At 39.1% G+C, this 24,699-nt stretch overlaps 1 protein-coding gene across 1 annotated transcript in view; it reads left to right on the top strand.

Moving 5' to 3' along the window:
* The window catches only part of MSH2 (mutS homolog 2), a 50,211-nt gene extending 28,192 nt beyond the window's left edge, over positions 1-22,019 (top strand). Inside the window, exons 8-16 of the mRNA XM_080615581.1 lie at positions 114-223; positions 6,898-7,021; positions 7,448-7,598; positions 10,530-10,627; positions 12,466-12,711; positions 14,209-14,413; positions 14,804-15,051; positions 19,010-19,182; positions 20,773-22,019. Coding sequence (XP_080471707.1) covers positions 114-223; positions 6,898-7,021; positions 7,448-7,598; positions 10,530-10,627; positions 12,466-12,711; positions 14,209-14,413; positions 14,804-15,051; positions 19,010-19,182; positions 20,773-20,943 — 1,526 coding nt within the window. The 3' untranslated portion in view covers positions 20,944-22,019. The remainder of the gene's footprint in view (positions 1-113; positions 224-6,897; positions 7,022-7,447; positions 7,599-10,529; positions 10,628-12,465; positions 12,712-14,208; positions 14,414-14,803; positions 15,052-19,009; positions 19,183-20,772) is intronic.
* The last annotated feature ends 2,680 nt before the right edge of the window (positions 22,020-24,699 follow it).

Genomic DNA, 24,699 nt, shown 5'->3' with positions numbered 1-24,699 from the left:
GGAGTGGCTATGATTATTTCACTATGTAGTTGTGCTGCTTATCTTGGGTAAGTGAATTGTGGTAAAGTTGGGGGGTTTTATGAATGATAATTTTTTGTGTTTGTCCTTAACAGGAGCTCACCAGATGTTGTTGTTGGCAGTGTTTATAACACCTCTTAATGATATCTACTCTGACTTCTCAAAGTTTCTGGAGATGATAGAAACAACATTGGACATGGATAAGGTATGGGCTGGTGTGTGGGAGGGGGTTTACTTAGCAATTAAAGTTTCTTATTGAACTTTGCCATCTGCTCTACACACACTAAATTTAATTGATCATCTATATTAAGTAGTTAGTGGTAGTTTAGCTGCGGAATATATGAAGACTTATTAGTATAACAGTTGAATATCAAGAGGCTATTCACCCACTGTCTGAAATTATCTATCCAATATAAAAATGCTGCAGGTACTTGGATGCTGTGGACCTTAATCTGTTTTTTAAAAACCTCATCAGTATTACAAGTGGAGAAGTTATTTTGGCACTTTTCTGCTTTTCATATTTTCAAAGTTACTATGGTATGTCTCAAATCTGGAGCATGACCAAAATGTTTATTACGTATTTGTCTGCTTCTATAAAGTTCATTAGGCTTGGTTCTATTTTGTGTGGGGTTAAGTCTTCATTACTAACGGACTGCCTGTCTGAAAAATGACTGACTTAGGTATAAAGACTTCACTTTCCAGTGTAAAGATATTTGTCATTAGAGAGAAAGTTGCTACAATTATCTTAGCTTTGCAGCTGCACTTGCTTATGAAATATTGCTGGTGATAGGACTGTGCTTGCAAGGGAAAGCTGGCATTTTTTCAGCAGAAAAATTGGCCAAAGAAAACTGGAAGGAACATTCTTGTTTCTTGAATCTGTAGCGGAAAGGAGAAGGGATGAGTATAAATGACTGATTTGTTACTGTTTAATGCTGAACACTTAGGACACAGGCAAAACCAGGAGCCATTGATTAACTGGGTGAAACAAGTTTTTCAGTGAGTTTTGTCCATAATTTTTTCCCATTATATGTGTTACAGAATTGGTGAGACTTGTTTTGAAATGTGCATGCTTGGTTAGAAATATTCCTTTCTCTGTAAAGTCTTTCAGTCATTTTGGAAATTGTGGGAGACTTTTAGGGTTGTTGTGTCAGTATCAGCTGACTAGAAATATGAGAACTACCTAACCATGTGTCAGGCATGGCATTAAGGGTGAAGTGTTGAACTTCTGAAAACTGCAGTGGCTTTAAGACTTTGAACGTGTGTATTTTTCTGCAAAGGCAGAAGCACCACATTTTACCTCTTTGTATTGTGCATGCATTCATCAGTTGCATTTTATGGTTTAAGGACAGACTGTTTGATTGACACGTTGCTGTAATTTGTGATATATGCTAATGAAGAAATTTATAGCTTTATACTAGTTACAGACCATCTGTTGATGCAGTTTGTGTGCCCTGGGACTCTGTTTTCTTTAAAGCTAACAGATGTTCTAAGCCTTCACCCTTTATAGTCCAGCTCTTCAAATCTCTCTTCAACTTGTTTTGTTGTCCTTCTAAACAAAATAACAAGTGAGTTATTTTTAATCAGGCCCCATAGAATCCGGTGTGTCAGATTTGGTTTTGTTTTTTGTTTTCACCTTCAAGATACGGGAAAATAGTTACAGATGAGCCAATGCTGGCTTTACCGCAAGAATACACCTTGTCCATATGAATGTTAAAGTTTTCAACGTTGACTTGAGATTTGTCTTGGATTTTTAGGGAGTACAAACAAAATACCCAGCTCTATTCTGAGTGTGATTGGAAAACAGGTTGTTATAGAAACTAAATTATGTCTATAATCAGTTGTGATATAAAAAAGAAACATCTAAGTTCAAAAAGTGTGGGATGTGGTTATTCATTCACCTAGCTGTAATAGAAGTTGAGAAACTGTCACTTCCTCTCCTGTCTTTTCACAGAATTATAAGGTTCCTTTCAGAAACCATCTACCCCAACTCCTCCTCAAGTCAGGGCAACTTCATTAGTGCTTTTGGTACATAGTATTTTGGTTTGAATATTGAGAACAGCTCTACAGAAGGACTTGTTTTTTCACATTAGCTAGCTCAACATAGGGGGGTTGGAACTAGATGATCTTAAGGTCCTTTCCAACCCTAACTATTCTATGATTCTATGATTGACTAGGTTGGTGTCCTGGGTTCAGCAGTAGCAGTAATTTTTTTTTCTCCTTCTCAGTAGCTGGTGCAGTGCTGTGTTTTTGACTTTCAGCCTGGGAACAACACTGATAACACCAATGTTTTTAGTTGCTGCTCAGTAATGTTTACTCTGACCAAGGACTTTCTGAGTCTCACGCTCTGCCAGGGAGGAGGGGAAGCTGGGAGGAAGCAGAGACAGGACACCTGACTCAAACCAGCCAAAGAGATATTCCATACCACAGCACGTCATGCCCAGTATATAAACTGGGGGCAGTTACCTGGAAAGGTTGGAGCACTGCTCGGTTGGGCTGGGTATCAGTCAGTGGGTGGTGAGCAGTTGTATTCTCTTCTCTTGTTATTTCCCTTATCATTATTGTTATTGGTGGTAGCAGTAGTGGTTTGTGTTATATCTTAGTTACTGGACTGTTCTTATCTCAACCCGTGGGAGTTACATTCTTTTGATTCTCCTCCTCATCCCTCCGGGAGCGGGGTGGAGGAAGAGGGGGGAGTGAGCAAGCAGCTACGTGGTTCTGAGTTACGGCTGGGCTTAAACCATGACAGTTGGAAAAGACCTTTAAGATCAAATCCATATAGTTTCAGGGCCTGCAAATTATTTGCTGTCACCTCCTTCCTTTGAGCAGCCCTTGGAAATGTGACTCACTTGGGTCTTGTTTCATGTAAGTAAACATACCTGGGTATTAAAGTGTTGTTAGTGCTACAATGCTGGTCTGCTGCTTACCACATTAAATATTTTATACTTTGAATACTCATTTCAGAGTAGCTCTGAGCAAAAACTTACACTTCCAGCTCCAACCATTCTGTGGTACTGCATTTAAGGGATTTATTTTCATTATAATCTTTTGCTTGACTCTTGCCAGTAGAAGGTTATATATAGAGTAAAGGCGGTAGCAAGAATGTTCAGATTAATCTGTTGCATGTCTGTTGCATTCCTTAATGTGTTTCAGCGATACTTCATACTTCAATATATTGTTGAAATATGATTATGATGAAGGGGTATTATTTTGGGAAGATGAGAGGGGAATGACTTGGGTTCACTCATACTTCCTCCCATTTTTCTGGTGAGGTGTAGCCTTACTGTACCATAATTGATGGTAGATTGATTAGGTACAAAGCACGAAGAACTCGAGTATGACATTCCTGTTAATGCTTGTCCTGACAGATTGTTGTTGGCTGTGTTCACACTGAGGGCTGCAGAAGAGAAAAGGAAAAGTTTGCTTTAAGTGACTTACATAATTAGATCTGAGATACTGCTGTAGGAGGAGCACAGCTTGAGAAGAACATTAGAGGATAATATAGTTGTGGGTGCCTGATGGTTTTAGGTATTAATTAGTCGCACAAGTTTTTTAATATTTTTAGTAAACCAGTTAGTTTACATTCCTAGCAGTTTAGCTGAACTTTTAATTTAGTTTTAAAATGTTTTAGGAAAAATTTCATCCCCAAAAGGGCAGTTGGGCATTTGGAACTGGCTGCCCAGGGTAGTGGTGGAATTGCTGTCACTGGAAGTGTTCACAAACCGTGTAGGCAAGGCCCTCAGTGACATGGGTTAGTGGTGGCCTTGGCACTGCTGGGGAACGGTTGGACTTGATGATCTTAAAGGTCTTTTCCAGTCTGATTGATTCTTTGAGTCTATGTTTTCTACTCAATCACATTTGGCTTTCACTCTGGGTGTAGTCAGGTGGATTTTCAGGCTGAGGTAATGGGATATAGGCTGCTGGATGTCCTGAAGACTTGGTACCAACACCTGGAAAAGCCACCAGGCCCTTACCCTGGGCTGCAGTGGCTGCTCTGCTGTGAAACGGTTCTTGAACTGCTGTAGTCCCTAACTCAGACTGTGAACGTGAATGGAAGCTGAAGTAATTTTAATCACCTGTCCTGAGACTTCACAGGAGTTTAGGATTTATTTCTTGCACACTAGCAGCCTCTGGGTTCATTTGTCATCACAGGTCTGTTGGAGCTGTAATGGATTTAGCAACAAGCACATGAAAACTACTCCATCCCTATGACTGCTGGATGGAGCAGAGAGTGAGACAGTAATGCAGCTCTTTTGCACATTTATAAGCTTTAGCCACATATGAATCTTTGCTGGAAGTGAAGTGAAAGCTGGCTTGCAGTGAGGAGGTCCAGAAGATCGTAAGTGCAAGGCATGGCTTCAGTTCTGGTCAGCCTTTCTGATGTGGCAGTAGAGGTGAAGGCTAGAACTGACAGTCAGAGTGGGTGACCTGCCAGAGTGTTATGGGTCCTTGGGAATGTTACCTTCCTGTTCCCGAGGTTATGGGATTTCTGCACTTCTAGTTCAGGCTTCAAATAATTACTTGAAGATGTGAAAAAAATTACCTTTCACTTGGCTGTCACCCTTGGTTGTCTCATGAAGCCAGTTGTAACAAGGGCTGGCATGTGTGGTGTTTGCATCCCAGCCTTTCTGGTTCTTGTTTCAGATCAGGATCTGCCCTACCAAACTAGAAATGATCTTTTCTGTATCATAGAATCATAGAATAGTCAGGGTTGGAAAGGACCTTGAGATCATCTACTTCCAACCCCCCTGCCATGGACAGGGACACCTCACACTAGATCATGTCACCCAGGGCTCTGTCCAACCTGGCCTTGAACACTGCCAGGGATGGAGCATTCACAACTTCCCTGGACAACCCATTCCAGTGCCTCACCACCCTTACAGTAAAGAACTTCCTTGTTACATCCAATCTAAACTTCCCCTGTTTAAGTTTGAACCCATTACCCCTTGTCCTGTCACTACAGTCCCTGATGAATAGTCCCTCCCCAGCATCCTTGTAGGCCCCCTTCAGATACTGGAAGGCTGCTCTGAGGTCTCCAAGCAGCCTTCTCTTCTCCAGGCTGAACAGCCCCAACTTTCTCAGCCTGTCTTCATACGGGAGGTGCTCCAGTCCCCTGATCATCCTCATGGCCCTCCTCTGGACTTGTTCCAACAGTTCCATGTCCTTTTTATGTTGAGGACACCAGAACTGCACACAATACTCCAAGTGAGGTCTCACGAGAACAGAGTAGAGGGGCAGGATCACCTCCTTCGACCTGCTGGTCACGCTCCTTTTGATGCAGCCCAGGATACGGTTGGCTTTCTGGTTTCAAGATGGCCTTCTAAAATCTTACAATCCTTTATTTTGTGGAGTCCTCATCTCTGCTTAAGCAACTGGAAAACTTTGTGGCTTCAGTATGTTTGCACACAACACAACTGGAACTAAAACAGCAGGCTGAGTGTAACGCCTTGCAGTGCTGGTAATTGCACAGAGAAAATAAGCACCAGTGGTTCAATTTTCTATGATGCAGCTTCTGTGGAAGATCAAATTATCTGTTGGGAGATGATAATTCTCAGAATAAAGTAGTGATCCTTTAAAAATACAGTAAGCTATGTAGGTTCTTTATATGATCATTTACTTGTCTCCCCCTTCCAAATTCTAAAATGTATAAGCCCTGTGGTGTTCATTTCCAGATTGTGTTCCCAGGTCTTTGTTCCAAGCTGCTGCCAAACCTGGGAGTCTTCAGTCTAATGCTTTTACACTTGTTCTGACACGCTACAGATTTGAAGTGCTTCTTGTGCTTAGTAAAACGAGATGCATGTGGTGGCTCTTGCAGTTCCAGTTCCTCTTGCTCCGTGCTTTCTAGTGAGATACTTTTATTGTCTGGGAAAGGAGTAATGGAATTGTGTGAACCTGCCTTTCCTCTTCTCCTTTTGCTAACGTATGCTTGTGGGTATAAGTGAAATTGTATGTAAACCACCTTTCAGTGTGTTTTGCAAAATATTTGTAGTTGCTTTGTGTACAAGTTTGCAGATAATTCCTGGCTAGGGGAAGCTTTGTAAGTGTTGTGTGTGTTTTGGGGTTTTGCTTGTTTTTTAAACTTAATTAGAATAAATAAATTACTAATATGAAAGCCAGTGCTTAGTTTCCATGTTGGACAACAGTGCTAATATTTTGTTGGTTGTAAAACTTTGTATATTAAAAATGGAGTTTCTTTTATTGAGCAGTTGTAAGTTGTGCCTGTGAATTAAACCTGAGACCTCTAAGGTCATCAGAAACACACACGTGGCAGTAGAAGCTTGGAGAAGGGAGAGGAAGAAGATGAAACTTGCTTCATTTTTGCCTCTGAAAATGATTAGCTTGAAGGAAATGTATATGCTTTTCAATTCAACTGGGTTGAAATTGGGTGAAATTTTTGGTGGTGTTAGGTCACTTCCTTCTGTAACCTCTTGAGTGTGTTTTGGACAGGAATTATTGTTTCAGAAACTTGTGTTTCCAAATATTTCTTGCTTTGAAACACCCCATTCTTAATTAGCTGCATAGGTCCAGCCTACATAACAATTCCATTTCCTCTGACTTCCCTTCTTTCCTGCCTACTGCTCAGTTATTTGTATGCAAATGAATATGTGGACAGCTCCATTTCAAAGTAAAGGAATCAGTTAAAAGGGTATATTTAGCTTGTATAAAGTGTATTACTTGAGAAGACAAGTGTAAGAGATATATTTGTTTTATGATAATTGCTATCTGATTCAACTACAAACAGCATTGTGTTACAAAATTCTATTTATAAAATAAACAGAATAAATGATAAAGTAAATTCATTTCATCATGTATGATCAGGGATGTGATTCGGTTTTTTACTACCTATGTTCATAAATATTTTTTCTTGTTATTTCTCCCTAGGTGGAGAATCATGAATTTCTTGTCAAGGCTTCTTTTGATCCTAATTTGACAGAATTAAGAGAGAAGATGAATGAACTGGAAGAAAAAATGCAGTCCTTGTTAAAAAGTGCAGCAAAAGAACTAGGTAGGGTATGAGACTGCCTTTGATTCTTACCTCTTCTGTAAAATGTTTTGAGATCAAGTGATGAAATGAAAATTGGTACAGAGGAGTTAAGGGATGTTTGTATTATTTTCTTATTAGTGTGGGGTGACTTTATTTGTCACAGTAGAATCTGTTGAAAACTGAGTGATTTTTGGTCTAAAATTTGGTATTTTATTTTTTTTCCTTAAGGATGGCATTCCAGGATATTTCAGAAATTATCATTTATGTTGCAAGCTACTGGCAGAATTCATTTTGTAGAACTTGCCTAACTCTTGGTTAGGCCTAGTTCTGTTTTGCATCCTTTTGAGGACACACATTGAAACTCATCCAAACTGGGGACTGGTGAGCAGAAATAGTACAGGGTGCAGGGTGTTTTGATAATACAGTTTTCCTTTTTTTGTCTAAAAGGTTTGGAAGCTGGCAAAAGCATCAAACTGGAGACAAATTCACAGTTTGGACATCACTTTCGAATAACGTGCAAGGAGGAAAAAGTTCTCCGTAACAATTCGAAATATGAAATAGTTGATACGCAGAAGAATGGCGTGAAATTTACTAACAGGTATGAAATCATCTTGGTAGTTTTTCAAGCCTGTTGTGAAAGAAACAAAATTGTTCTTTTCTTTATAACAGTGCCAGTAAACTGGTTTCCCTAAATCTTGAATGGCTGAATTTTCACCTTTTGAATTGGCTCACAGATTGACATATTGAGCAAGACTGGCATGAGGGAGTAGTCGTCATACAGTTTCTGTTAAAAGCTGCATTCCCTATTTGCTTTGCCAACTGTTAGCTATTTTTGGTCCTTTGACTTGGTCTAATTTCTCTGTTTTAGCTGCAGCTACTAGCATAATTGCATTCACTGAGTGTTTATACAGACACTTTCACAAGCTGCAATAGAAAAACAGCTATTTATGTTTATCTCCAAATAATGACATGCAGAAATTTTCTTAGTGATTACCTTTTTTTTGTTGTTCCAAATCATGCTGTAATTTCTTGTATACCTATGTATTGGCCTTTCTGTGGCTCCCTAGATAAGCTGTTTAAAAATTTCAGTCTTCAGGCTAATCGCATTGATGCTGTTTCAGTGGCTCCTTGTCTGGACAAAAGATCTATATTCTCTGTTGAATTTTGAGCTCTTCTAGAGCATTTTAGAAGGAGCAAGGGCTACCTTGGTCATTAGATGTCTCTCTCTCTACTTTGTTATTTTTACACAGGGCAAACAAGGTAGGAAATTGCACAGAGCAAACAAGGCAGAAAGTTGCATATGCAGAATCAGGTAATAACTTAGGTTGAAGGTGATCTCTTGAAGTTAATTGGTCTAGCCCCTCATGTGAAGCAGAACCACCTTGGAAATTGGATCCTATCTCAAAGTTAGATGAGGTAGCTGGAGGCCTTCCCCAGGTGCTCATTGTCCAAGCGTCCTTCACAGCCTGGTGGGGCACAAGTTTCAGTGCTGAACCACTCTTTGTAAAAGCTTTTCTAATCGGTTCTAATGAGAACTTTCCTTGCAGAAGCTTGGTATTTTAGCATCTCAGTCTTCTGCTGTGCATCTCCAAGAAGAGTCTGGTGCCTCTCCTTTCCAGGCTGATTTTGGATTCTCTCAGACTAGCTCCAAATTTTGTGGTGGCTATATGCTCCAGGTTTGATGTCCCTCTGACAAAACTGGGGGCGGCACTGCAAGTGTGGTCTCATGATGCTGAATAAAGGGGAAGAATCACTTCTTCAATTTGCTGGCTATGCTTTTGCTAGTGCAGCCAGCATAAGCTTGGTCTTCTCTGCCTCAGGGGCACACTGGTGGCTCCTGTTCACCTTCTTGTCCACAGGGTCCTCTGACTCTTTTGGGAGTAGCTGGTTTATACCCTTTGCGACCCCAGTTTGTAATGTTTCCTGGAGTTACGTCGTTACAAGAGCAGGACTTTGCACTTGCCTTTGCTGAAATACTTACCCACTTATTTCTCTAATCTCTATATATCCCAATGAGTGGCAGCCTGTCTTCCAGTGTGCTGACAGCTCCCTTTAATGTGGTATTGCTCAAAACCTTGCTGAAAGTGCATTTGAGAGTGCATTCAGTCCTATCATTCAGGTTGTTAGTCAAAGCATAAATCGAATCCACCCCTGTATCAACCCTAAGAAATGTTGCTAATAATCAGCCGCTAATTGGACTGAGGTCCTGACAAGTTCCTCCTTGCCTGTCAGTGGCAGGTCCAGGAGAAAACTGCTCTTTAAGTCTCCTTCATGTGTTATATATGGAACGGTAAAAATAGCAGAGATTACTGTATTATAGAGTATTTCAGACAAGCCATGTTGTTGTTGCTTTATGTATAACAGTTCCTGCTGGACTTAGTGAAGTGACTTAGAGAAGTGAGTTTATCAAGAGAGAGATTTTGATTGACAGACATATATGAGGAGCACTGTCTATGAGGCAAAGCTGTTTTCAAGCTGGTGCTATTACTAATAGTGACTTTCTGGTAATCACTCACTCTCATTGTAATAAATCCTGTGCTTTGAAAAGTATGGCAAGCAAACGGGTTCACACCAAGCAATATGTTGGTGTATTTAGCACCAACAGTTTAGCAATTTAGCACAAATTTATTTAAATGAACAAAGTGTAAACCTTACTTGCATTTTGTTCTAACATTTACTCAGAGGATATTCTCTCTAAAATTTAAAACAGCTTTTTTTTTAATGGTTCTAAATATGAATCTAAATGTAATGATGAAGTTAGGTTTTTCTGTAACTGAGAAGGTGGTACTTAGAACCCCTGCTGTGTCATCTGTTACTTTCCCTTAGGGAAGAAGCCCATGGATCATTAATAAAACTGACATCTTTGTGCTTAGTTAAGTTCTAGCACCATCTGCAGAAGCATTTATAAGCATGAGGCTGTCTTCTGCTTACAGTGTGGGTCCACTACTTGCCTGTGTTTGGAGATGAGCTTGGTAAGAACTTGAGAGAATTAAAACTGTCTCTTGATTTCAGCTTACCTTATTTTGAAGGCTAGAACCTGTTCTTAGTGGCAGTAGTTCACTGAGATTTTTACTAAATGAAAGAAGTCAATGCTTTCAGCTCTGATAAACCTGTTGTAGGACTCTGGGCTAATTACACAGTTGCTTAGCAGCAATTTTCCTCTGCCAGTTCCATAATGTGCTACACATTGTTGCAAAATGGCCAGAAATACAGCTTTAAGAGCAAGTCCTTATGACATAGCATGTCTACAACAAACAACTGCTAGAAGATTTTTCAGAATGGTGTGTTTGGAGATGCTCAGATTGGTGTTTTGCCCTTGTGGGTGATCTTCAACTTGGAATTAAACTTACTGATACCCTGGTGTTGAATGAATCATAGATTAGTTGCTTTGTGTTCCTTGTACTGAACCTTGTTGTTAAAAAGGTGAGGAAAACTGGTATTGACTCATAGATGAGGTGGCTAGAAGCTTGACATTGTGGCAGAGAATACAGAACATCACAGCTTCTAAATATTGTGGTTTTGTTCGCAGCAAACTGAGCTCCATCAATGATGAATATATAAAGAACAGAGAAGAGTATGAAGAGGCTCAGGATGCAATTGTTAAGGAAATCATTAACATTGCTTCAGGTGAATATATCAATGTTGATGTGTATCAGTGTCTAGAATGTTGAGAGGACTTGCAGTTAATTTGTAGGCTCTTGATAGAGGAGGACTGTAACATTCCCCAAAGAATTAGTGTGAAAAATGAGGTTTGGCTTTTAGACAGTTGGTGAAAGTTTAAAATACATTGTCTTCTATGGTCAGCCCATTTCCTGAAGTTGCTATAAATATGCCATGATAGCGTGTATGCAGATGCTAATCCCATAAAAGGAATAAAAATATACTCATAAAGGCCACATCTATCCTCATCCACCTACCACCCTGACTGTGGGCATGTCCACCCAAATGGTAGACTGAGTAGAAGGCAGAAGAGGTGAAAGACAACAGAGAACTGAGGGAGTGGGACCTGAAGTCTCTGAAAGATGGTGAAGAGCTAACACTGATATGCAGTGTAAGATCAAGTTAGTCATTGCTTATATGGTTCAACAAAAGATTATTGTTTTCCTAATTTAATTTCCATATATTTTGCTCTAAGATTGCCTACTTACAGGACATTCTTTATAATCCTTCACCAAAAGGAGAAGAGACATTGGGGAATTTGGTCTGGAGGATTCCCAGGATTTACATATCACCTCTCCCAAAGGCGCTAGTTCTAGCAGAACAAATCTAGATCTTTGAAATCTCTTCAAAGAGAGAAGTGGAAAGTGAAAGCACTAATGAATATTAAATATGTTTGAGTGTGTATTAAGCTACAGTGGAAGTCTTCATAAGCTTTGGCCTCTTGTCATGCTAAGGAATTTGCCAGTATATTGCAAAATCACTAGCTTGCTAGATTTTTTTTTTTTTTTAATATCCTGTTAATTTTTAAGTGGTTTTTTTTGTATGTGGCATGCTAAGGCTTTTATATTTATGTTGAAAGCAAAAAGCTAATTGGGTATTATATAATGGGATTAGCTTCACTGTATCTTCTATAAATACCCAGTATGTTTAATGAAGTCTTTTGCTGCTGTTTAAAGCTTCTGTGGTGTGCAGTCATAGACTTAAAAATGTAAATGTGTATTTAAAAATAATTTTTCTTCCCCAGGTGAAGCTAATTTAATGGAAAAGACTGGATTATGTCTGTAATTCTTGAATTAAAGTGTCCAAGTCCTCTTAATGACCTATACCTAGCCAGTTCAAGAGACGGTGTTAGAACAGTAGGTGTACTTTGTACAGATAGGACTCTTTCTGCAGGTCACTGCTCACCTCTTCTGACACATGCATTGCCTTTGCAGGTGTTAGATGGTTTACCTCTATAGACTCCTGTCCATCATCCCTTTCACTGAAAAAACCCAAACACCAGCACTTAAGAACTGGTACTGGGGCTGCTGGGCCACCTTGGACAGTTGTCTGGTCTCATGGGCACTGTATCTCACCTCTCCATACCATCATTTACATCAACATGAAAGGTTGCTGTGTCTGAATTGTCAGTGCTATCTCTCTATTGTCTTTGCTTGCATGAGCATCAAAATACTGTGTATTATTGAGGAAGGAAACTTAGTGGATTTCCAGCCATCTTTCCATGTGAGCATTTGCCCTCCTGTACTAACATAAGCTATTTCTCATTGTCTAGTGTTAAGGCAAAACAATCAGCATAGCCTCACCTCTTCCTTTTTTCGGTCTGAAGAAGTCCCCTTTGTAGTCAAAGCAGGGAAACTTCAGGATTACATCTTAGGCTCTCCCAGAGGATGACTGCTGTCTTGAACAAAATTGACTTTTAATGCAAATGAATTAATTTTATGGGCTCAATATAGGCTTCAAGATATCTGTTGGCAGGAACAAAAGAAAATTCTAACTGTTCAATTGGTGTGTCTAATCAAAACCAGGTTATGCAGAACCAATACAGATGATGAATGATGTGATAGCCCAACTAGATGCAATTGTCAGTTTTGCTCATGTGTCAAATGGAGCACCAGTGCCCTATGTCCGTCCTGTCATTCTGGAAAAGGGACAAGGAAGGATTGTGCTGAAAGGTGCCAGGCATCCTTGCATTGAAGTACAAGATGAGGTGGCCTTCATCCCCAATGATGTTACATTTGAGAAGGGCAAGCAGATGTTCCACATTATTACTGGTAAATGTTTCTGTTCTCTTTTTCATTTGTTATTTCCAATAATGATGTCTTTAAAAAAACCAATCCAACAGCAAGCAAACAAACCAACAATCCATTAGAACTGTGAAAACAATTTCTTTAATCAACAAAGAGTGAGTAGCCAGCAAGTATAAGGTATAAGATTTAGCTTGGGAAATAAGGGAGGGTAGTGAAAGCTATTGTGGTTTGTTATATTAAGAAGAGAAGCTGTCCACAATGTTCTTGTGAAACATTTCCTTTGATAGTGGATATTCTTTTATGTTTATACCTATACAGACATATTTCTCATCTTCCAAACTAATAATCATGGAATTAGTAGTTACGATGTTATAGTGCACTGTTTGGAGCAAGTGATTGCTAATTTAGACATAGTCATTTGGGAAGAAGAGAGAAGCTGCTAGAACAGTAGAAAATAAGAAACTAGTTCTTCCTTAATGTATGTATTCTTTGCCTTAGTGAGTGTAACTCCACAAGATAGGCAACCTCAGGAGCTGGAGAACTTGAACCTACTTAAGTGATTTGGAAATTCCACTAGACAGTAATTGTACTGTAGCCTCATAGACACCTTCTGTAGGCAAGATTTTAAGCAGCCTCTTTGTTAAGGTTTTTTTTGTTTTATATTTAAGTCAATTTTAAATGCAAAACATGTTTCAATGACTGTACCCTTTTTCCCCTATTCTCTAGTGTAATTAAGGTAATTTAACCACACAGGAAAACATTTTTTAGTGTTTATAGATTTAATTGAATGTTAATTCCCATCCAGATGTCCTTGACATACCTTCTGAGTAGCAAAGACTGGAAATTAGAGGATGATTAATGAACACTTCTCGTACAATCAAAAAGAAAAACTAAAAATCTGAATAAATGCATGGTAATATGCTTTTTTTCTGGTCAGCAGAAGTGTGAGGTTGGGTTTAATGATCAGTTTTCTGGAAAATATTTTTTTATTTCATTTGTACTTCAGTTAAAATTAACTGATTAATATTTGCTTTTGCTGATTCAGAAACACTTTAGATTGTAATTTAAATCACCCATTAGTTTGTACCCGACCTGTAATTAAGCTATTTCATTTTTACAGACAAATTGTAATTGTTGTTTGAGGTGAAAGCAGATTATTTTCATTCTCTTAAGCCGCAATACTGATGACTTCGAACTTCAAGCTTATTAGTTTTAGGTATGGACATGTGTGTTAAATGCTTGCTTATACTTCTGAAAAGCCCCAAGACTTATGAAGGCCCCTAATGTTCTTTATTCACCCTTCTTTTGAAAAAGCAGCATTCGGTAAGACATACAAGTAAGCATTATTAGTAGTGGAGCTACTTGTTGCACCTGTTAGACAAGTCTGCTTCTCCTTCCTGGCAGAGAGTAATAAGTTTAAATGTTCTTTGTTTTAATTTAGAGCTTGTTTTCCTTTTTAAAGAACTGCTGAATTGAAAAAGATGACATTGCTTAAATTCATTTGCAAAATTCCTTATTTAGGCCCAAACATGGGGGGAAAATCAACCTACATCCGACAGACAGGGGTGATTGTCCTCATGACCCAGATTGGGTGTTTTGTACCATGCGATGCTGCAGAAGTAACCATTGTGGATTGTATCCTGGCTCGGGTGGGAGCTGGAGACAGCCAGCTGAAAGGCGTGTCTACTTTTATGGCTGAAATGTTAGAGACTGCTTCAATCCTCAGGTAAGACCTGTGCTTACATGATTTTGTTGGTTGGGGTTAATGGGGAAAGGAGGTGCTATAAGAAAGATGCATTTAAGATTTCCTTTTATGTAGGATCTCTAGTGGAGGATCTCAAGTAATTTTTAGCAGGCTCATAAGTTCTTGAAGTAGCCTTCTGTTTATTTCAGTGGTCATATAGAGCTGCTACCAGGAGGCCGAAGTCTAAATGGGGCAAAGAAACTAGTTTGAAAAGCCCTGTGAGACACTATGTGCTTCATTCATATGTTGTTATGTAAATACAAAACCTCTTTAGCCTCTTCTATGCTGTGCCTCTGCAACATAACTTGTGGTATTCCAATATCCAGAGTTCATGCTGTTCTCAAACATCGTAAAATGCTCTTGTGCTTCTAGGACAGCATCTGAAAACTCCCTGATAATCATTGATGAGCTGGGAAGAGGAACTTCTACCTACGATGGCTTTGGCTTGGCATGGGCTATTTCAGAATACATTGCTAGCAAAATCTGTGCTTTCTGTATGTTTGCTACACATTTTCATGAACTGACAGCTCTTGCTGACCAAGTGCCAACAGTAAATAACCTACATGTTACTGCTCTGACCAGTGACAACACACTGACGATGCTTTATCGTGTCAAGGAAGGTAAGACTGTAAATGGTGAGCAGGGTAACTTAATTTCACCCTAAGAGAGGAAGAAATCTTAATGAAAAAGAGAATTTTCATGTTTCACTTCAGTGTTAGGGTTCATAATAGACGTATTCTCCTCTGTCTATAGACCATGTGTATGGCAGGAGCTCTCTCCATGTGTGAACACAGTTGGTGCTGTTGTTGATTATTTAAGATTTCTAGGTTATTTCTGCCACTCAAGTTGATGCTTTTGAGGTTGGTCCCTTTTTGTTTCTTAAAGAGCAGAGAGAAGGGCTCCAAAAGGTTATTTTCTGTTTTCCAAAATCAGATATTTTAACCTGCTGACAGAAAAGGTTTATGTTCCTTAAGTTGTTCTTTTAAAAGAAATTAGTACAACTTTTATGTGCTGACAGTTTTTAGTAATGTCTATTTCATTGTAACAAGGTTTGATCATTGAAGAAAGATGTTGCCCAATTTATGCAGTAGTTGAATATAGACAAAATCACATGTTTTTAGCAAATGGCATAATAGTAAACCAACAAGTAGCCTATTTTGTTAGTGTAAGATAGGTCGGATGTATTTAAAATTCTCTAGTGGAGCCAGTTATTCCTTTTGGTAATAAATCAGATAAATTTCTAATTAGGCATAAACCCCTCTGTTAGCCGCAGTTAGTGCTTCTTCCTGCTTCTCTATATCCCCAATCTTTTGTTCTTTCTCCCTTCAGTGGGAGCCTGTATTTGTGCAAAATAAAGCAGGGCTGTGTAACTGTGGCTTACAAGGTGTGGTCATTTATGGCATTCTGCTTTGTTTGTAAACTCTATTTCGTTGTTCCCATAAGACCATTTTGTTCAGGTTGCCAACCTCTAGTCTGAGATTTTGATTTAAAATGTGGGCAGAATACAATTACACCATGTTTTCACTTTGGAATATCTTTTTAATTTCCTTTCCTGAGCTCCACAAGGAAGGAGTGAGTTAGGTGACACTCAGAGCGATAGAACGTAATTACTATAGAACACTGGCGGTACTGGATCTGATCAACAACTTACCTTGTGGAATGGTTTTGTCTCAAATAAGGAATAAGCATTTGAGGAATTAGGCTACTATCTTTATTAAAACAATTACTAAATATAATCATCCTTATTAAGGCTAAGGTGTTAAACTTTGTCTCGTATGTCAAGTCATGGAATCTGAGGTTTTCTTATATTTTTATTTTCAGGTTTCATCTTACAGGTACAATCGCTAAAATTCATTCCTCCTTTTAAAAGCTGTTTTTTCATGTTGCCACTACCAAATACTTTCTTTCACTTGGCGAGTTCATCCTAATAGCTCAGCATTTCATAATCAGTGCATATTCTGTGTGTGTTATCCTGGAACTCTCTCCAGTATTTCCTGATTTCTTTAGCCAATTTGGGACTTGTCAGTTCATTTCTTCTGGCATATATTGTTCTGAAATGAATGTCATATGCTGTCCAGTTATTAAATTTTACTATTATGCTTTTAAAGATAATTTTTATTATCTTCACAGGCTATCACCATACTATTAAGTGTCTATAGATAATGAGTTTTTATCATATCATGATATGAGTCTCATTCAGCTGGCACTGTGCTAGTTTTACTCCCATGACATTACTAATTGACTGTTTCTTACTCATTTCTTCTGGTTTAAAATCTATGAAATTATTTCATTTGTTGCCCTTTGAGTACTTTATAACCACTTGTAATTGTGTATTCCCCTATGGCTATAGTCTTACAATTAGGTTTTGGGTACTTTTCTGTAAAGCTAGAAGGCTGCTCTGGACAAGGGGAGTCAAAGCATGACTTGGAAGCGCTGCTCTCTTCTGGCTTTGCTGAGAGTCTGCTTAAAGCTAGTTAGAATGTCTCCAGCTGCCACAGTCTTATTTCTTTTAATTCTTGTGTCCTTGACTTTTCTTTCTTAGAAATGACCTTTGTTCTCCTTTTGTTCATGCATTTATTCTAGGCAATGCCTAGGCTTTGCTTCTGAGTATTAGTCCAAAGTTCTGTGGCCCTGGTACCCAGCTTGTTCCAGCGGATAGGCAGTGTCTGTGGTTCTTTTGTAGGTTACTCTCTCCCATTTTCTCCAGCACATATTGAGTTCCTTCCACCAAGTGAAGGTTCAAAGCCCTGAGTGCCTTGCTGAAATCAATGCTTTAAATATGACTGGGAACTGAAGACAAGTGTAGTCATAAATTGCTGCAAGCATACATTGAAACTGAGTGTTTTCATTGCAGTGAGAGATGCAGTACAGTATCTTCAAACAAGCCATCTTCATTTAAGTGCCTTATTTTGAGTGCTTAGATTGGGCATGGAAATAATATACCCTAATTCTAAACTCTTTGTCTTCTAAATCCTTTGGAGTAGCAAAACTTACAATTAAACCCCCCAGATAGCTGGGTGAATTCTTTCTTTAACACCCTCCATGTCCTCCTTTTTTTATATATATATATTCAACCAGTATTAACTCATCCATTCTGGTCCTAGTAAAAACTCTATAAGCCTGGTTTAATATTTTTCTTCAATCGGTTTTGCTATTTTCGGTCATGCACATCTTTTCTTTGTACATGCAGTGTCTTTCAATTCACTCTGTTTTCTTGGAAGTGCTGTTGGGCATAGAGGCACAGTAGTTTGTATCTACCTACTTAAACTTCTGTCAAATGAGATAGATACAACATTATGAAATCTTCATCTTAAAATACCTCATCTCAAATTGGATGTCTTTCACTCAAGTCTTTGCATGTAGTGTTGTGCCCTTTCCCTTTTGGAAGGGTTATGTGGTTCAGGCAAGGATGTAAGTATGGACAGCTCAGATACAGCTGGCTTTTTGAAACAAGTGTTTTGCATCATTTGAAATGTCATGCATGTTTTACAAGGAACTCATAGTATTTTCGTCCCTGTCTTCATGCTTCAAGAATGTTGTAGGACAACTGGAAGAGGAGACACAGAAAGTACTGTTCTCTATACCTCTGCTCAGGATTCTTTGAGCAGACACCTGAGTTAGTGTCTGGGGAGGTGTGTGTTTTTAATATAAAATCAATCTGAGGTCCAATTTCTGCTTAAAAATGTTGTTTTTCTTTAAGAATCCTGAGAGATCGCAAGGTTAATAAAACAGAAAAAGTCTAAATGCAAAATTTTCCTTCACTTATTCTTTAGTTACCCAATATTTAATAGATGATTAGTTAAGAATAATTTTCCATATGTTATTTGTACCTCCTTGCTGGAGACCGGAATTAAAAGCATGTGGTAATATTTGTGGGTGGCCAATCAGAATTATGGTAATGGAGATGAATGGAGTTGGCAGATTGTGTCAGAGGACTTTTGATACTGAAGTGAAAATTTTTATGTGACTATGTATAATTGGTATAATTTGAGCAGTTATAAGAACTTTTCTTCCTCAACCAAATATTATAAAGTGTATTAATTGAAGTAAATCTGAAGTTAAAGTTGAAAGGTTTTGATATAATTAAAGATGACTCCTGGAGACTGAGGAGTTAAGTGGTGCTGATGCAAAGGAGGATGAGAATGATTGAGAATGCAGCATTTTGCATGTGTGAATGTATATATCAAATACTCAAATATAGAAAAACGTGAGAAATGTAATTCACATAATTTTTAATATACTATATTCTACAGGCTGTGCTGAAGTACTTTAATAAAAAGCATTATTCAGTTTCATTCAAATACTAGAGGGAAATTCTTTCTGCCTGAAGAGTTTTCCCTTTTTTCTTGAATCACTTTTGGAGTTCTGCAATTACTGTTCGGAGAGAGCTTAATTAAATAACAGCATATTCTTTAGACCCTGTAGTCCAAAATTAAATGAGAAACTGCTGGGAGAACCAAACCATGTCATGCATTTAATTCTTCAGAACAGAGAACTATTACAAGTTTGGTCATATAATCTGTGTAGCCATATTATCTCATGTGAATTCTTTACTGTTGTTTTTTTCTCTGTATCCAGGTGTTTGTGACCAGAGTTTTGGAATACATGTAGCAGAGTTGGCAGCTTTCCCAAAACATGTGATAGAAAGTGCAAGAGAGAAAGCATTGGAACTGGAAGAGTTTCAAAACATTGGCAAGTCCAGGGAATCTGAAGGAGAACCACCAGCCAAGAAATTCTGCAAAGAGAGAGAGGTTTGCTATCAGGAATGCTTTTTAAACTTGTCTAGCTGGAGTAGCCCAAGCAAAATAGTTTATTCTCTTCTCCCTTCGCTTTCTCTTAAAAGCAGCTTCATTAGCAGGTAGCGTAAAGGAAAGCAGTAGCTTGCAGAAAGCCTTTTCAGAATAGCCTGTGTTGTCGTCTTGCTGGCTTAAGAGTCCTTACAGTGATATCTGTTGCAGCCTCCTAGAAAATGCATGTGCTGCTTTATGACTTGCCTTGCTTAGTGCCAATAGTCAGGTCCTCCTTGCTGCAGGCATATAAATCTGGTTAAAGATCTTAGTTCTGTGTCCCAGCAGTTGGCCTGAAACTTCAGCCTTGTAACTCGTTTATCTCCACGGTAGTCTTGGTAATGCTCCAGTATATGGAAGCCTTGAAGTGTTAGCCCATATCCAAAGCACTTTCTGCATTTAAAAAGCCTTTGTTTTAGACAGAGGCTGTTACCTGTTAACTTGATTTTCAGTTTCAGAGGTCTGCTGCATTTGTTCTGGTTCAGTAAGTGAATCTGATGTTGTGGATGAGTGATCTCTGGTTTGTCCTATGTTTTAGTGCCAGTAGGTTCCCCATCCAAATACCTCAGTGGCTCCACTATTACCCTTCATTTGCTAGATTGCTAGGTATCGTGGTATAGTATTTTTTAGATTAGTGGATCTGGCTGTGTGGTCATAAATTGGTGTAAATTAAATTAATGTGGCAAACACTTCTGACAAATACAGCAGTGTGGGTTTTTTCTTGGATATTTCAGTAATACATAATATTTCATAAACTCTCTAGGCAACAGAATGGCACAGCTTTAGATGTTTCTGGCTTTGCTAACATCGTGTTTAGAGGGAAAAGTGTGCTATCACATTTCCAAGTTCTGTGGAGATTTCTGCACTGAAAGCACACTGCTTTAGTTTTAAATGATAAAACAAAACTTTGTAGTGGTGGTCTGAAATGCAAAATGCAGAGGATAGGACAAAATTCTGTATTCTGGGCAAACTGTTTCTAATACAGGGATCCTGAATACTGTTCATTGAAATATTTGTTCTTCCTATTCAGTTCAGATTGTTTAGAAGCTCCACTTTGCCTGTTTGTGTAAAAGCATATGCATAAAGCTTAATTATCATCTGTTCTCCTTGGTGACGGCCACTCTCCAGTTGCTTGGTTACAATTTGTTCTTGCATTTTGCATATTGAAACATTGGTTTTGATTTACAGTTCCTCCAAAAAGCAACTAGTTTGTGGAATATGGCTATATTATTGCTAGCAACCCTCACCTAGTGCAGTTGCACACCGGAGTTAAATGTGGAATACACATAGGAGGTATCACTGTTAAATACTCTATTTCTACTGATCAACTGATGCCTTTTGCTCATGGATTGAAAGGGGAATGAACTCCTGATACCAGTATAACTGGATTGTTCTGGTGTTGAGAACATGATTGGATGTGCAAAAATAACCATGGTTTTTGCCTACAAAAAAGTTTCTGGTGATGAATATACTTGGATCTTTACAGAATTTGGAAGAATCCTGCTTGCAATCTGAACATCCTATTTTCTTTTCCTTCTCTTTCCTCCATTTCAGGAAGGTGAAAAGATAATTCAGGATTTTCTTTGTGAAGTGAAAGCATTGCCCCTGACAGATATGTCAGAAGAAGACATCAAAATCAAGCTGAAACAGCTGAGAAATGATGTGTTGGCAAAGAACAACAGTTTTGTGAATGAAATCATTTCCCGAACAAAAGTTACATCATGAAAGGTGTGAGAACAGGATACAGCTCTTGAAGCATGTTTTACGTTGCAAGAACTATCATTTTCTTGTGCTGTAACTTTTATGCTTTATGATACTTGTACTGATTTATGTAGGCTTTTCTTTTCCTTGGATTGTAATTATTTTGTAAAAAATTCTGAGCACGTCTTGTGCCAGATTTCTGCTTTAGTTTGGATCACTGTGCCCTTTTAGAAGTTTTCAATAAAATGCTTTTTCAGTATTGAGAGAATTACTGACTGTACAAACAAAAAATGCATAATGCTTTATCAGGAAAGTGTGCTAGAAAGTATGGCCATTGAGATGGCACGTAACTAACACAGCCTTGAAAACGAACCATACACACTCAAAATCTGTGTCCTGTACCACGGTTCTCTTTTGTATGATAGAATTCATTAAGTTTTATTAATGCTATGTTAGTGCTCCATTAGAGAAAAACAATGTAATTTGTTATAAGATTTTTGTATGTGCATTTGCATGGAGGTTGGGGAGAGGAGGGATTTTTTTGTTGGCTCTGTGGATGGCAGTGCTCTAGTCAAATATACTACAGACCTGCTCTTCATGCCTGAGTGGTGACAACTCTTGCGTATTTTGGTGAATTTGTAGTATAGCAAAGGTTGGGGTGAATTTAGTTTAACTGGAACTTCTGAGTTGGTTATGATGTCAGAGGTTTATCTGCGAAGAAAGAACACGTTCCTGTGGCAGGGGGTTGGAACTAGATGGTCTTTTAAGGTCTCTTCCAACCCAAACCATTCTGTGATTTTTATCTAATGGGCTTATCACACTGAGACAGTTTGAAAGCATGCAGATACGAGTTTATATTCTCCTTGAAATTTAGCATTTTAAATTGTAGCTCACAAATGCTTTACCTATATTTAAAACTGTCAGTATTGAAAGATTAATGGGAAAAGGTGTTTATTGCATGAGATTTTAGGAATAAAATCAAGCTGAAGATGCTATGCAAACTCTTGCTGTGTTCAGAGATTGTATCAGTGGGTGTGTGCTGGGGACAGCAGTGCTGCTGTTAAAGCTGTGTTACAGGGATTGTATTGGGGATTAATGTGTTGCAGTGGTTTGCCTTTAAACATTTCAGCTATAGTAATAAAAGAGGTGTGATGTCCAACTTGCTGTTGGGTAACATTTGTTTGTCATTGAACTAGAACTTGGACATACTAGATCTACTTCTCAAGAGAAGAAAAAGGCTTGTTTGAGGGGTTTGGGTTCTGCATAACATTTTTCTGGTCTTTTAAATTAGAATGCATTCTGCTTGTAAAGACAAAAATAGACTTGCATTTACAAACAGCACAGTTGATGCATGTATTCAGTAGCTGTGTCTGGAAAAGTGTGTGAATGGAAAAATCTGTTACATAAAGTAATGAAAAATGTAGCTGGTTTTGCAAATTCAGTTGATTCAAGCAAGCTATCAGAATTACACATAAAATAGACAATGAGAATCAATTTAGAGCATCAAATCCTGCAGTGACACACAGTTTGTATTGGATCAAAGTGCTTTAACTGTCGCTAGAAAAAGGCAGTTCTTGTAAGGGACTGCAATGGCTGATACTTAGAGCAGCTGCTTCCTACATGTGCTGTGAGATATCTGTGGTTTGATCAGAGATGCCCCTTGCCTGATTTCCTGCTCCTACCATGGGAACAGGCATAAAACTGTCGGTGGTTTTCTCTTCCAGGAGCTTCTCTGTTTTCCCCTAGACACTGCGTGAGCTTCCAATGTCTACAACACACTTAGCCAAGTTATGCCTCACTGAGCTGCCTCCTGCAAGAGGGACCATGACTTTGCTTTGAACCTGGTTGCTAGTTTCATTCAGTGGCTTAGTTTCCAATCTTTGTGTCCCACTATTTCCGCTCTGGGCGCAGTGCATCAGTACTGCATGTCTGCAGTATGCTGAGGAAAGGCTGCTTTTGTTTCTTTGTGTTGCAGTTGGATGCTGATAGGGCTGCTCCTGTGTAACCAGATTTGCCCATTAGAGAGTGGAAGCACTACTTGTGTGCATTGCTTGGGAGTGATGCAGCTGGTACCTTGACAGGACCAGCTCTGGGCAGCACTTTTTCCTCTATGCTTCAAAAAGAGTGTTACACACTTGAAACAGAAAGGATTCAGTTTTTCTCACGCCTTTCAGCACTCACAAGAAAGAAAGAAAGGTAAAAGTTAATAGGATTTTAAACCTTATCTTTTCAACTATTTTCTGCACTACACTTTCCCCCCTCACTGCAGCTGCTGGGTATAGGCAAGAGAGGATCAGACAGAGTTTAGTCTCCATATGTCACTGCTGCTTGCAAACTGGGTTACAGGTAGTGTGATTTCATGTGAGCAGGAGGATGGCTATTTTTGCTAGTTCAAATTTAGCTTTTCCCTCAAAAAAGTACTTATGAGATGGGAGCAGTTCCAGAACTTGTCTGGATATTACAGAGCTGTACCAATTGGATGCAAAGGTTGTCAAAGCTTTAGAACAAAGTAATTCGCTGTTTGAGGAGTGGTGAGACCGCTTACTGTCAGCCTTGAATGGAGGTGCAAGTTTCTCTTTGTTCATTGACTTAAGAAGGCTTGGCACTGAATGCTTACTGCAGGGGTGGTGGTTTTAGTCTGTGCTGTTACTGTTCCTCTGGAAGGCACTTTGTGAAGAAAACTGTATTAGATGGGGTGAAAGAAAAGAGCAGACATGATCAAATAGTGAAGGAATTATCTTCCTTTGATCACTTCTGCTCCACTGGAGCTGAGGTAGTTTTGGAATCAGAAATGGCAGGAACATGACATAAAACAAGCCCTTGCCTACTGGCAGATGCACTGAAGCTGGCTGGAGGAGACTTTCAAGCCTCAGAGAACTGGATACCTGCTCACAACCATGTTACTGGCCTGGGCTTTGTTGTACATAATGACTTTGCACCAGCTCTCAGTGGATGTAGCTGTTTTGGGTTGATAACCACTCTGTAAGTGACTGGAAGTGCTCATGGTCTTAATTTTCTGGATTTAGGGAAGCCTGTGTGAGAGCTCATTGCTCTGCTGGAGGAGATGGTGCTTTTGCAGCTCAGCTGAGGTCTGGGACTGTGTGAGCAGTTTGATCTGTTTTGGTGGAAGATTAGGATGGTAGTTTAAACTGGTTTTCATTGCATTTAATGAGTTTTCATATATAAAACCAGTATGTAGGCTGAGAGATTTCTGTGGCTAAAAAACAGTGTGACATTTGGCCTTATTATCCTGCAGTGTGACAGATTTGTTTGAAAAAACAAGGAGGAGTGGTTGGCTGCTGTGCATCCAAAGTAGCATGAGGTCCATGCATTGAATGCTTTGCATCTTTCTGACCTGAGAACAAGCAAAACAAGTGGCCAGAGGAGCCTGAAGCCTTAAAAACAGTGGGAGAGGTGCTGCCGTCTCTGTGAGATGGCTACAACCCTTGCAGGTAGAACTTGCCTCTTGATGCTGCCTGTTTGCTGAAAAAAAGCCTTGTTTGCAGTTGCATCTCCAATGTTCTTATTCGTCTCCTGTGCTAGCAGCCTTTCCCTACTCCTGCCAGGTGCCTGCACTGCTCCTCTACACAAGGGAGCACCTGGCATTCCTACATTTCATGTATGTGTGTCTTCAGCTATAAGCAGTGCTTTTTGCTCTTTGCATGAGGTGAGGCGGGGGTGAATATCATAGAATCACAGAATGGTTTGGGTTGGAAGGGTCCTTAAATCTCATCCAGTTCCAACCCCCTGCCACAGGCAGGGACACCTTCCACTAGACCA

This window comes from Psittacula echo (genome assembly GCF_963264785.1).
Source record: "Psittacula echo genome assembly, chromosome: 4".
Lineage (NCBI taxonomy): Eukaryota > Metazoa > Chordata > Aves > Psittaciformes > Psittacidae > Psittacula > Psittacula echo.
This window is presented reverse-complemented; position numbering and strand designations above follow the sequence as displayed.